This window comes from Myotis nattereri (assembly GCF_964212035.1).
Source record: "Myotis nattereri genome assembly, chromosome: 3".
NCBI lineage: Eukaryota > Metazoa > Chordata > Mammalia > Chiroptera > Vespertilionidae > Myotis > Myotis nattereri.
Genome location: NC_138077.1, coordinates 180,340,540 through 180,354,423, shown reverse-complemented (window position 1 = coordinate 180,354,423; position 13,884 = coordinate 180,340,540). Strand labels below are relative to the sequence as shown.

General features: G+C 46.8%; 1 protein-coding gene across 1 annotated transcript; it reads left to right on the top strand.

Annotated features, from left to right (window-relative positions):
- Window positions 1–4,243: 4,243 nt before the first annotated feature.
- On the top strand, window positions 4,244–13,192 carry GPX7 (glutathione peroxidase 7). Its single transcript, XM_081088161.1, has 3 exons — window positions 4,244–4,405; window positions 9,997–10,258; window positions 11,552–13,192. Exons 1-3 carry the CDS (start codon window positions 4,271–4,273, stop codon window positions 11,713–11,715), a joined length of 561 nt encoding a protein of 186 aa, XP_080944287.1. The 5' UTR covers window positions 4,244–4,270; the 3' UTR covers window positions 11,716–13,192.
- The last annotated feature ends 692 nt before the right edge of the window (window positions 13,193–13,884 follow it).

Here is a 13,884-nt window from a genome sequence, read left to right as displayed (position 1 = left end):
CACTTCCTCGCTGCTAAATGTTGGAGTCCCAAGGACTGTCCTTGGTTCTCCCGTCTGTCTACATCAATTCTCCATCATCATCCAGGACCATGGCTTTAAATACTAGGTATGCTGTCCACTCCCAAATTTATATCTCTGACCTAGACTTCTCCTACAAGTCCAGACTCACAGGGCCAACCTAAGCAGAGATAGGAACGATGTCTAGAGCCAGCTCCTAGAGCCATTACATTTTCATGAATTTTTCTAGCCTCTTGCTAAAAGCAGCCAATACTAAAAAGTAAATTATGTAAACTTAAAATTAAATAATTAAAAACAGAGGTAATATTAAAAACTCATCACTTTCTAATTATTGTACTATATTTTATTTTCTGTGTTCTTGGGGTTATTAACATCTATTCTAGCTGTAAGAAACTGATGAAAAAAATATTAACAATGCAGATTAAATTTGGAGTGTATTGGGTCTGTAGCTATTACATTGTGAATAAGACAAAAAATTTGAGGAGCTCCAGCTGTTTTGGCTCAGTGGATAGAGCGTCAGACTGTGGACTGAAGGGTCCCAGATTCAATTCCCACACATGCCCAGGTTGCAAGCTTGATCCCCAGTAGGGAGCGTGCAGGAGGCAGCCAATCAATTATTTCTTTTTTTTAAAATATATTTTATTGATTTTTTACAGAGAGGAAGGGAGAGGGATAGAGAGTTAGAAACATCGATGAGAGAGAAACATTGATCAGCTGCCTCCTGCACACCCCCGACTGGGGATGTGCCTGCAACCAAGGTACATGCCCTTGACCGGAATCGAACCTGGAACCTTTCAGTCTGCAGGCCGACACTCTATCCACTGAGCCAAACCGGTTAGGGCAATAAAAATATATTTTTTTAAAAACTTAAGGAAATAGTCTTCCAGTATTGGAAAACTACTATCCAATTCAGCAAAGTCACTTGACCTAGTGAAGTTCTAAAATATGTCTTTATTGTTTTACTTTCATCTATTAATGTAAATGAACATATCAACTGACATTCATCTTGGAACTGTACTCATTCATTCAGCAATTGAAACCATTAGTTGGCTACAGATACAAGTTTGGCAAAAATCAAGCATTCTGTGAGAATAAATTGGCCATGTGGAATTTAAATAAGCAGTATTGTATATTTTTATTATTATTTGTGAAAGAGAATTATGGGGGATCCAGAAGTGAGTCCTCTACCCTTCCAGGTGCTCATCTGAGAACTGTGTGCATTTTCTGTGCCTGTGGAACTCTCACTTGTGTAGATGGACCACCTGGGAATAGCTGTGCTCTTACAGAAACACCAAAAATTCATAGTGGACTAGAAATAAAATGACAAAATATACACTGTGGGCTAAAATCAACAGCATCTCATATCAGACTCTAGCATAGACAAGTAATAAAAGTAGATGATTCAGATATAAACCTTCCTGCCCCCAAGGAGCGCACAGTCTGGTGGCCATGGTAACAGACAACTACACTCATATTATTATCACCTCACTAACAGGAAAATGTACTAGGTACAAAGGCAACAGAGAGGGGGGAGTGATTAAGTGTAGTAGCAGAGGGGGATGCTATCTGAGCTGAGTTCTGAAGCATGAATAAGGGAAGGAGAGAAGGGCCCAGAAGAAAGATTTACAAGTGAGAAATATTTCACTATTTTTTCCTGCTTAGTAGAAATGCCTACCTATCTGAATTTTAACAGGAAATAGCTCAGCCAAGCTTGCAAAATGCCAAGTTGTGTAGAGCAGAATTTAAGAAGCCCTGGTTATTGGGACATGTAGGGAAAGGCTGAGTGAAAGGGACAGAGCAGGAAGGGAGACCAATAGCTTCACAAGGCAAAGTAGAGAAGACGGGACCATTTAATACCATAGGACCCATCAAAGGCTCAAGGCTCCAACAGAGAAGGGAGGAGAAGGGGTAGAAAGGGCAGGAACACTTTACTTCTGCCTTGGCAGAATGTTTTCTCTTCTAGGCAGTAACTAAGCCACCTGGTTAATTGGAAAATGAGGTATTTGTCTGGAGCAGGCTTTTTCCTGTTTTCCATCTCTCCTGATAATGTTGTATGCTCCTGAGGAGAGAGGCCTCCTTGATAGTGCAGAAAGTTCCCATGTTCTGACTCTAAAGGCCTGGGCTTGAGTCTTATTAACTGTATGACCTTATGCCCAGTTTCAAAACCCTTGGTCTCCACAGCCTAAAGAGTAAAATCCAAGTTCTTTGACTTGGCACTCAAGACCTTTCTCCATCTGGCCCCCGACGATGCAACTTCATCTCTCCCATACCCCTTCTCACCCCAACCAACCAAGCACTTCTCTTGAGCTCTGTGCTTTCACAGACATTGCTCCCTCAGGCTCACATCTTTGCCCCGCTCCCCCATTCCCAAACTGGAGGATCCCCATTCCTCTTTTAAGACGAAACTCTGATCACCTCCAGGAGGCTTTTCCTGACTGCTAGGTTAGCCACACCTCTGGGCCTCAGAACCCCAGATCCTCCTCTACCCCAGCACCTGGAACACATCTGCTCTTGCCCCTTCCTATCTACTCTCTACAGAACAGTCAGAGGGGTCTTTCTATAACACAGGACTCGCTGCTCTCCCCCACTTGAAAAGAAAAGAAGAGAAAAAGAACCTTCATTTCTTACCTTAACGACCATAATCTCTACTATGGCCTACCAGGTTCTTTGTGGCCTCACCCCTGTCTGCTCTACACCTCCTCTCACCCTTCGCTCTCTCTGCTCCAGTGGAACCCAGCCTTCTTTGTTTCAAAATGCACCGATTCTCTCTCCTCAGGACCTTTCCACTTTTAACCTGGCTAATTTCTACTCATTCTTTAGAGTTTAGCACAAATGTCCCTTCTGGGAAGCTCTCCTTGAGCCCTGCCCCACCCCATACCCAAGGCTAGTTTAGGTGGTACTTACCACAACAGTAATTTTAGAGCTATTTATGAATTACTTAATACCTGTGACAGCCTCCCCCCCCCCACCCCCCCCACCACACCCCCCGCCAGGCAGGAACCACATGGTCTTGTTCATTACTGCATAAGAGGCACCTACAGCAGAACCTGGTGTAGAACAGATGCTCAAGAAGTATTTGCTACGTGACAGTAGGAGTGCTTAGCCCTTACTTCATTACACAAAATCCCGAGTACCTGGCTTCTCTCATGGTAGCCCGTGAGCTCCCGGAGAACGAGTAGTACAAGCACCCAGCTCCATACCTGGCATTTAGTGGGGCTCAGTAGGGGTTTTCTGAGTGTGGGAGTCACTATGACGTGCTGCCCAGATCCCCAGTCAGTGAAGACCTAGGACACCAGTGCTGTCAGTAGAACGCCTGTAGCTGTCAGTCCCTTCAGGGACAGGGCCACCTTGGCTCCTGTCACACCTCTTCCCAGATGGCCCCCTATCCAAGGACTGATGAAGGCAGGCATATGAAAGCCTGGCCAATTTCGTTTATCTGGGGACAACTCTGAAGGGCCATCCTAGCTTGAGTCCCTGTGGAGTCAGCCAAAACTGACCTTAGGCCTTCAGGGAGCTCTGGACTCCTGCCCACGCCTGTCCCCGCCTCTCCCTTCCATGGGTGTTGGTCCCCAGGGTGTTTCCTCATAAGCATCCTGCACTGCAATTCCATCACTGAATCTGCTTTCCAGGAACCCAACCTGCAACAGGCCCTGGATCGTCTCTTCCCTCCCTCCCTGCCATCCCTTTCTGGAACCATCCATTCATTCATCACTTAATGCTTCTCAGCTGGCAAAGTGTTTCACGTCCATTTCTCTATAGCTCCCATTCTGTGCTCTCTACCTGCTACAAGAGGGGAGGCTAGCCCCACGGAACAGAGAAACGGAGGCCCCGAAAGGCGGCGGCGTGGCCAGCCTACCGGCCAATACGCTGATTAGAAGCTAACGCTCAGATCCAGATGTTTGCGTCCTTGCCCTACCGAGTCTCTGCATCACTAGAACAAAAACGAGACAGAGCCACCTCGGTGAACTGAATTCTGGTCCCAGTGTTCAAAACCCTGGAATTATGGCTTTGGGGTCCAGGGAGGCGCGCGGGGTCCAATGCTCCCTGGTAAGGAGGGGAAACACATCCAGAGCCTGTCTCTGCGCGGCTGGAGGAGGAAAACGAGAAGGGGCGCGTCCTGCCTGGCCAGCCGGGTGGCAGTGGAGCCGCCTCCTCCCGCCCCGGGGCCGGGTCTCCCCCCTCTCCCCCCCCCCCCCCCACCTCGCTCCCCCCAGGCTTTGCCCTCGCTGCGCGGCCACCTCGGGATCGAGTCATGGTGGCTGCACTGCTGGCGGCGTGGCTGCTCCTGGCTGCCGCGGCCCGTGCGCAGCGGGAGCAGGACTTCTATGACTTCAAGGCTGTCAACATCCGGGGCAAGTTGGTGTCGCTGGAGAAGTACCGCGGGTCGGTGAGTGTCCGCCCGAGGGCCTCCCCCGGCGGGGCCTGGTGGGGGCGCCCGGCGGCCCTGCGTCCTGCGGGGTGTGGCTCCGAGGGGCCTGGGGCTGCCCCGCGTCCCTGCCCCGGCTCCCAGCCCCCACCCTGCTAGGCACCCCCACCCCCACCCCCCCCCCCCCAATCCCGCTCAGGGTCTGTTCTGCTACGTGGCAAGGCCCTGGCGCGCAGTGAAACCTGAGACTCGCGGAGCAGGCGCTGCTTTCCCTGACGCCGACTTTGGACTGCGGGTCCCGACCTCTCTCTCCCAGAGGCTGGCTGCGCGGCCCCGCCCCCCAACCCCCTCCAGCTCAGCCTCGGTCATGCAAGGGTGGAAAAAGTAACCCTAGCACCCCACGGCCTTTGTCTCCGCCATCCCCAGTTCCGACGTCTGCAACTGGGAGAGCGGATTGTGAGTCCAGTGAGAACATGGTGGGAATGAATGTGCAGCGCAGAGGGAGTGCGCGGGTACCTTAGGCAGGTCCTCCAGGGAGGACACTGAGGCCAGAGAGGGAGGTATATTTATTTGTACGGGTCACACCGCACCAGGAAAGCACAGGGAGCCCGGAGGAGAAAGCTTCATCCGCACTTGGTCTACTCTCGGCAAACTCCTAAGATGGCAGCTCAGGGTGAAATGAAAGAACCATCCAAGCTAACTGCTGCCTCCTTACCACGAGGGCATCTCAGCTCAGAGCGCCTTCCGAGAGGAAGTGTGTAGGGTGAGTTTGAGCAAGTTCCAGAAGAGCATGCCAAGCAGAGAGCTGTCCGTGTCAAGGCTCCAAAGCAAACAGCAAGAAGCGTGGAGGAGTGAGTGGTGTGGCTTCAAGCAGTTGTGCTTAAAGCATGAGGCTGAGATGGTGGAAACGGGGCTATCCAGAGGCCTTGATGGTGCACTGTGTGGGATGAAGAGCCCTCCACTTCTCAAGGGAGGCTGTGGTGTGGAAGGGTGGGGAGTTGGTCTCTAAGGGAGAGGTGGGCCCATTGTCCAGATTTGGACGGACCACACAAAAATGGCTGCCAGCATTCCTCTCCAGGAAGCAAGGCCGTCTTTAGTGAAGAAGTACTCTCTAAGCCTTAAAATTCTAGGGCCAGTGATCCCAACATGTTGTGAGTTTCAAATGAGATGACAGGGTGGGAGCCCTTGGTAGAGTGCTCTGTCCCTGTGTCTGGAGGGCCCCAGCAGGAGCTTTATCCAGAACTCAGAGCAAAGAGCCACAAGAAGAGCAGGGCCCGTTTCCATTCAGGCCTCTCCTTCCCTCTAGGGCAGCAGGACACAGGGCCCCAAGGTTCGCACTTGACCAGCTCTGCTACTCATTAATTCATTCTCTCTTATTGAGCACCTGCTGTATACTAGGTACTAGGCTAGCCCTGGGGATACAGTGGTGAACAAAACAGACAAGTTTCCACTTTAATAGAGTTTATATGAGGTAAAGAGGAGAGAGAAGAAGGGAACAGAAAAATGGTAATTCCTAGTAGTAATAAGTGCTATGACAAGAATAGAACAAAGTCTATTTGTCTTTAGAAATAATAAGGCATCCAGGATGTGAGGAACAGAAATTCTGGAGAAAAAGATGACTCAGAGAAGTAATCTCAGAATTCTGAGTGGTTTAATATCCTATCTAGGTCCTTGGTAAATGCATGGGAGCGAGAGGCCAAGTAATCGATCAGAAAGAAATTGGAAGAAAAAGAGAGTCACAGTTACTAAGTGACAGAATTAGAATTTGAACCCAGGCAGTCCAGCTCTAGAGCCCGTGCCCTTACTAGTAAACGCCAGGTATAGAGGCAATCAGCAAGTCAGTCCAGGAAAGCTGTGAATGATGCTGAGTTAACCCCAAACTAGGTCTGCCACTTGGGCAATATTGTCATTTATTCAGTTGCAAATAGTTTTTAGCTCATTATGTATATTTCACCATAAATTTTTAATTGAAAAAAAAATTACTGGCTCCCACTACATGCTTGGAACTGGGTCCAGCCCTGGAGATATAGCCATGAGCATGCCCTCAGGCTAATTGGGAAGACAGTCATTTAGACCAGCATTGAGTATGAATGAATAGGTAACCATTTGGGAATGTGCTTGACTGTAGTGTGAAGGTATGTACTTGTAGGCCTGAGTGGTGTGTGTGTGTGTGTGTGTGTGTGTGTGTGTATGATTTGTTTGTTTGCTTGTGTATTTGAATGTGTCTGTCTGTTTGTGCCACTTTAAGGATAAGCATTTTGGTTTCAGGCATGGAACTAGAACAGCCGTGGGCAAACTACGGCCCGCGGGCCGGATCCGGCCGTTTGAAATGAATAAAACTATTGAAAAAAAAGACTGTACCCTTTTATGTAATGATGTTTACTTTGAATTTATATTAGTTCACACTAACACTCCATCCATGCTTTTGTTCCGGCCCTCCGGTCCAGTTTAAGAACCCATTGTGGCCCTCGAGTCAAAAAGTTTGCCCACCCCTGAACTAGAAGCAGGATTTCCTTCCTTCCAAAAGAGTGGACAGACACACATTATGCAGGTTTAAAATTAGCACTTTTTAAAAAATTCTTTATTGATTAAAGTATAACATATGTCTCCTTTTTCCCCCATTGTCCTCTCCCCTGCCACTCCCCACCCCTTACCCCTCAGCACATGCCCTCACCCCCTTAGTGTCTGTGTCCGTTGGTTATGCTTATATGCATGCATATAAGTCCTTTGGTTGATCTCTACCCCTCCCTCTAGCCCTCCCCTGCCTTCCCTCTGAGGTTTGACGGTCTGTTTGATGCTTCTCGATCTCTGGATCTATTTTTGTTCATCAGTTTATGTTGTTCATTATATTCCACAAATGAGTGAGATCATGTGATTGTTATCTTTCTCTGATTGGCTTATTTCGCTTATCCTAATGCTCTCCAGGTCCATCCATGCTGTTTCAAATGGTGCGTGTTCCTTCTTTTCTTACAGCAGTGTAGTATTCCATTGTGTAGATGTACCACAGTTTTGTTTTTTGTTTTGTTTTTTTATTAGTTAAGGTATTACAAATGTGTCCTCATCCCCCCCATTAACCCCCAACCTCCCCCCCACCCCCCACCCCCGCCCCGCACACTCATGCTCCCATCCCCCCGTTGTCCATGTCCATTGGTTTGGCTTATATACATGTATACAAGCCCTTCGGTTGATCTCTTCCCCTTACCCCCGCCCTTCCCTACTTTCCTTCTGGGGATTGATAGCCTGATCGCTGTTTCTCAGTCTTTGGGTCTGTCCCTTTTCATCAGTCTATGTTGTTCTCTATAATCCACAAATGAGTGAGATCATGTGTACCACAGGTTTTTAATCCACTCATCTGCTGATGGGCACTTAGGCTGTTTGCAAATCTTAGCTATTGTAAATTGTGCTGCCAAGAACATAGGGGTGCATATATCCTTTCTGATTGGTGTTTCTTGGGATATATTCCTAGAAGTGGGATTACTGGGTCAAATGGGAGTTCTATTTTTAATTTTTTGAGGAAACTCCATGCTGTTCTCCACAGTGGTTGCACCAGTCTGCATTCCCACCAGCAATGCACCAGGGTTCCTTTTTCTCCACATCCTCGCCACCACTTGTCATTTGTTGATTTATTGATGATAGCCATTCTGACAGGTGTGAGATGGTACCTCATTGTTGTTTGATTTGCATCTCTGGGATGATTAGTGACTTTGAGCATGTTTTTATATGTCTCTTGACCTTCTGTATATCCTCTTTCAAAAAGTGTCTATTTGGGTCCTTTGCCCATTTTTTGATTGGATTGTTTATCTTCCATTTGTTAAGTTGTATGAGTTCCCTGTAAATTTTGGAGATTAAATCCTTTCCGGAGATAACATTGACAAATATGTTCTCCCATGCAGTGGGCTTTCTTGTTGTTCTGTTGATGGTTTCTTTTGCTGTGCAGAAGCTTTTTTAAAATAAGCACTTTTTAATACTTTCCATGCCCAGGGAATCCAGCAGAGAAGAAAGAGGAAGACCCCTGACTAGGGAAGGAAGTTAAGGGTCCCAGTTTCTCACTACCACAGGCAGAATATCACAAATGCTGATGCAAATGGGGGAGGTTCTAAGAGCCTGTGGCCCCAGGGAATGGGTTGTTCCTCATCTGATGGAGGCAGGGTGAAGGAGTTATAGCTCAGTGATTCTCAACTGAGGTAATTTTGCTACCTAGGGGACATTTAGCAAAGTGTGGAGACATTTTTAATTGTCAAGACTAGGCATCTAACCTAGCTGGTGTGATTCAGTGGTTGAGCCTCAAACTATGAACCAGGAGGTCACGATTCAATTTCTAGTCAGGGCACATGCCCAGGTTTCAGGCTCGATCCCCAGTGCGGGGTGTGCAGGAGGCAACCGATCAATGATTCTCTCTCATCATTGATGTTCCTATCTCTCTCTCCCTCTCTCTCTGAAAAAAAAAAAAATACTGGACATCTAGTGGGTAAAGATCAGGGATACTGCTAAACATCCTAAAACGAACAGAATAGCACCTTCACACCAAAGAATGTCCAGTCCAAAATGTCTAACCTGGGCAGTTCATGCCTATGCATGTCCAATGCCCCAGGCTACCCCTGGGAGATGTCCCTATTTATGGAGCCAGCTGGTATAATCCTGGCTCTTCTGAAAAGGTGGACAGAGACATAGGGCTGGGAAGCCCAGACACAAGGTAAGATTTAAAATTGTTCAATAATATATAACTAAGAGCTAAGAACATAGCATTGGTGCCAGAATCCTAGTTGCAGTATTATAATCAGGTTCAATCAGCCAGCTTTAGATTTATCACATAAGGGTGCTAAATAAACAAATTTAATAAATTTATATAAATCAGTTAATTTATTATAAAGCAACAATACATTTAAAAGTGAGTCTAGTGGTAGAAGAAAGTGGTATTTGTTTACTGGCGGGAAAGGGACAAAAAGGGATTGTCCTGGGAACCTTGGGTCCTTTTATCAAGAAAACCCACCTGCACTGGTGATTGTGTATGTGTGAACATTTACTTATTCATTCAGCGGGCACTTTCTGAGACTTTTTCCATACGGCAGGCCCTGGAGTGAAGTGGACATAGCTCCTGCTCTCAGTATTCACGTTTTAAAAGGGAGATGACACATATACAGGCAACTACAGTGATGAGTGCTAGCTGACTGAGCCAGAAACTGAACCCAGGTCTACCTTTCTACTCTCCCACATCACCTCTGGATGTGAGGTCCTCAGTGTGTATGTCTCTCTCTGCTCGTGCTGTGTGTTTGTGGGCATGTGTGATGTGTGCTAATGTATCTTTGCATCATGGGGTGTATGCATACCCATTTGTGAATATTGTGTGCTTATTCTCATAAATGTTCATGTATGTGTATGCACCCATATCTGTAAGCTCTGCGTGTTTGATTTCATTTGTGCCTCTGTGCATGCGCTTGTGTATATGTGAGAACATTGCACTCACATTTACGTGTGTACATTATGTTCTTGCATGTGTGAGAGAAAGAATTAATTGTAGGGGAGGAGTCACACAGGTGGGCGTGTCGGGAATGTACCAGTGCATGCCTCTTCATTGGGTTGTGCCTGTCCGTGTTTTGTTTTTGCCACAACAGGTGTCCCTGGTGGTGAACGTGGCCAGCGAGTGTGGCTTCACAGAGGAGCACTACCGGGCCCTGCAGCAGCTACAGCGGGACCTGGGGCCCCACCACTTCAATGTGCTTGCCTTCCCCTGCAACCAGTTTGGCCAACAGGAGCCCGACAGCAACAAGGAGATCGAGAGTTTTGCCCGCCGCACCTACAGTGTCTCCTTCCCCATGTTTAGCAAGGTCGCAGTGACTGGCACTGGTGCCCATCCTGCCTTCAAGTACCTGACCCGTGAGTCCTGATCCTTCCCCTTGCCTTCCCTCAGTTGGCTGAGGCCATGGCTCCCTGGGCAGCAGAAGCCACGGGCTGACTGGGTGACCTGGGGCCCTTTCCAGACCCCCCCGAAATGGGTTGATGGTCTGTTCCAGCACTAATCTTTGAGGATGAGCTGAGGGGTATTCCTGCCTAAGAATATCTTCACCCTGCTACCTTTCACCGCCCCCACCCCCCAGCCACTCTTGCAGACATCTCTGGGATCCTGTTTTCATATGCAGGGCCCTCAGATTTTAGCCAGTGTGAATTAGTTGGACTGAGGCTGGAGAAACTGAGGAGCAGACAGGGAAGGGATGCCACCTGCCTGGAGAAGGCTGACAGGCATTTCCTGTCCTGAGTCAGAGTCAGAGTCTATTGGCCACGGGAGAGAAACCTGAGCTAAAATACCAGGTCTCAGTATTTAGAAATAGATCCCTTCTCCAGCCCCAGAAGCCTCAAAGTTGCAAAATGGGGTCATGGGCCACGCTGGTCATTATGGTCCCGTTTCCTCCCTGGGGCCCCTCTCCCGGACTCCATTTTTGCCTTCTCCCACTCCCTGCTTCCGGTTGCCTTCTTATCCCTCCCCACCCCCCATTGACTTCACCTGGAGAAGTCAATGAGAAACAACAGTGTGGCACACAAAAGGCCCCTTGCTGAGGCAGATTGGAATTTTGCTCTGTAGGTCAATCCTAATATTTACTTTTCCCCCCCCTGTGTGTTTTTATTAGTTCCTTCCCAGTTTACCATAGTTATAGATCAAACCTGGCCCTGCTTTGGAAGCACCTGGGGAGCTCTTAAAAATGCATTAGCCTGAAACCTAATGAAGCAGAGCCCAAGAATCTGTTTATTTTATGCACCCCTCACCACCACCACCACGATTCAGATGCAACCAGTCCGTGAACATTTGGAAACCATTTAGATTTCATTAGAGAATAGGGTGTAGACTGTTCAGTAGTTTGAGATCATTAATAAAGGAAGAACTAATACTGCTTTATCAAACACTTCACAGAATCCTAGAGCAGTAGTTCCCAACTTTGGTACCACATTAGCATCTCCTGAAGAGCTTTTGAAAAATACTGATGCCTGAATCCAGAGATTCTGACTTAGATGGTTTAGGGAGGTGGACTGGGCATCAGGATTTTTAAAACCCTACAGTTAATTCTAATTAATTGAACCACTGCTTCAAGGGAAGAATGGACAATGATAGTGGAACTCCGGGAGAGGGTACACAGGGAAGCACACACTTTGCTCTCCTTCTTTGTTTTGTTCTAGAAACTTCTGGAAAGGAGCCCACTTGGAACTTCTGGAAGTACCTAGTGGCCCCAGATGGAAAGGTGGTAGGGGCTTGGGACCCAACCGTGTCGGTGGAAGAGATCAGACCCCAGATCACGGCACTTGTGAGGAAGCTCATCCTGAAGAAGCGAGAAGACTTATAAGCACTTTCCCTCCTTTCCCACTGACCCTTCCTCCTTCCCCCCTCACCTTCCATGGGTAACCAAAGCAAATTCAAATGGTGCTTCAAAGGAAGAGACTATGACTCTCCTTCATCACACCCACCCCATCACTCCTGTGGGGGGAGAATTCTAGTATTTTGATCACTTGAATCTTAGATCAACCTACAGGAACTCCTAGCCAATGACAGCTCTTGACCAATGAATCACCAGCCAGTAAGAACTTCTAGTCCATGAAAACATGTGGCAAATAGAAGTATATCGAGCAATAATCTCCTGCCTATTAAGAACTCGATAAAACGGGGCCAATTCCTACCTCACAGGGCTGTTGTGAGGAGTAATGAATGAGCTGTGAATGTGCCTAGAGCAGTGACAGCTCAAGAGGAGGCATTTAATAAATGTTTTTTTGCATATAAACCAATAAGTTGTGATTAATGAAAATTAGCACCCAACATGAATTTCCAGCCAATGAGAATCCAAGCCAAACATTTATTTGTTGTTGTTTTCCTCTGTATTATTTTTTTAATTACAACAGTAATTTAAATTCATTGTAGATAATGCAGGATGTCATGATAAAATGAAAATGTACCCCTCATTTTCTATACTCTCACTCCCTGGAGGTAAACATTGTGAGTAATTTGGTACAAAGTCTTCCAAGCCTTTTTTTCATCAAGCCAACCATTAAGACTCAATAGAATTCACTGAACGAAAGTACCTAAAACAACAGTCCAAAGATATGAATAGATAATTCACAGAATATAGATGGATAATAAGAATATGAAAAGATAGTCAACTTCATTCAAGTTAGAAAGATTTTTTAAATGATCCTACCCATTGTTAAGGATGTAGGGAAATGGGAATTATATAACTATTGTTGGGACAATAAACTGGCACAAGTTTTTGGAGAGTGATTTAGCATATCTTTTAAAACAAAGTGTTCATGGCTTAGTAGATAGAGCATTTGCCTGCAGACCAAAGGGTTCCGGATTCAATTCTGGTCAAGGGCACGTACCTAGGTTGCAGGCTCCTCCCCTACCCAGCCCAGGCCCTGGTCAACGCTTGTGCAGGAGGCAACCCATAGATGTTTCTGTCTTTCCCTCTCTCTTCCACTCTGTCATAAAAAAAAAAGGAAAAATATCCTCAGATGAGAATTAACAACAAAAATAAAACAAAACAAACAAAAGAGTATTCATACCCTTTGATCCATTATTTATCCTTTTAGAAGATTCCCAAACTATGCAAATATATATGTACAATAATATGTTCATAATAGTGGAAATTGAATGTAACCCTTGTGCCCATCACAACTTATTACCAACCCATAAGTTATGATACAAATCCAAATGATACAATAATATAGTTACTAAAATTAATGAATTAGATTTCTATATGCTATCACAAAAGTTGTCCAAAAGTGAAAAAAGGGCAAGTTGCAAAACAGAATGAACACATTCACACACACAAAAAAATCCAGTATAAAGTATAATATTTTTATTAAAAAATTACAATGTTAAGTGAGAGAAGGGGGGAGGAATATAGACCAAACTATTAATGGTGGTTGTCCATGAAGGGGTGAGTAGGGATAATAGGAGTCGTTCACTTTATTTGTTAAGTATTACTGTAATGTTTGAATTCTGAATATAAAATATATTTTTTACTTTTATAAAATACTAGGGGTCTAGTGCATGAATTCGTGCACCTTGAAAGGAACTGTGGGCCACAAGGCTGCAATGGGCATAGGGGCAGGTCTCGGCTGATCCTCCGCTCCCCTGCTTGGCCCCTCCCGCCATGGCCCCTGGTCCCCTGTCTGCCAGCTGCCCCGCTCCTGCCAGCCCTGCTTGCACCCGTGCTGGCGCGGAGTGACTGAGGCAGGCGCCAGCAGCGGGTGCGAGCACCAGGTGGTACTGCAGCATGCGGAAGCAAAGAATTTTCAGTAACCACCAGAGGCTCACCCTGATGACAGGACCAGCGCCCCCACCTTGGTCTGGTACCCCTGCTCACCTGCACTGCCATCCCACCCTGGCCGACACCTCCCTTGTTCTGCCCTCTGCCACCTGCTGCCGATGCCTGCCATGTTCCGTGACAGCCCCTGGTGGTCAGCGCACATCATAGCAACTGGTTGTTCAGTTCAGTTGTTTGGTTGTTCCACTGTTT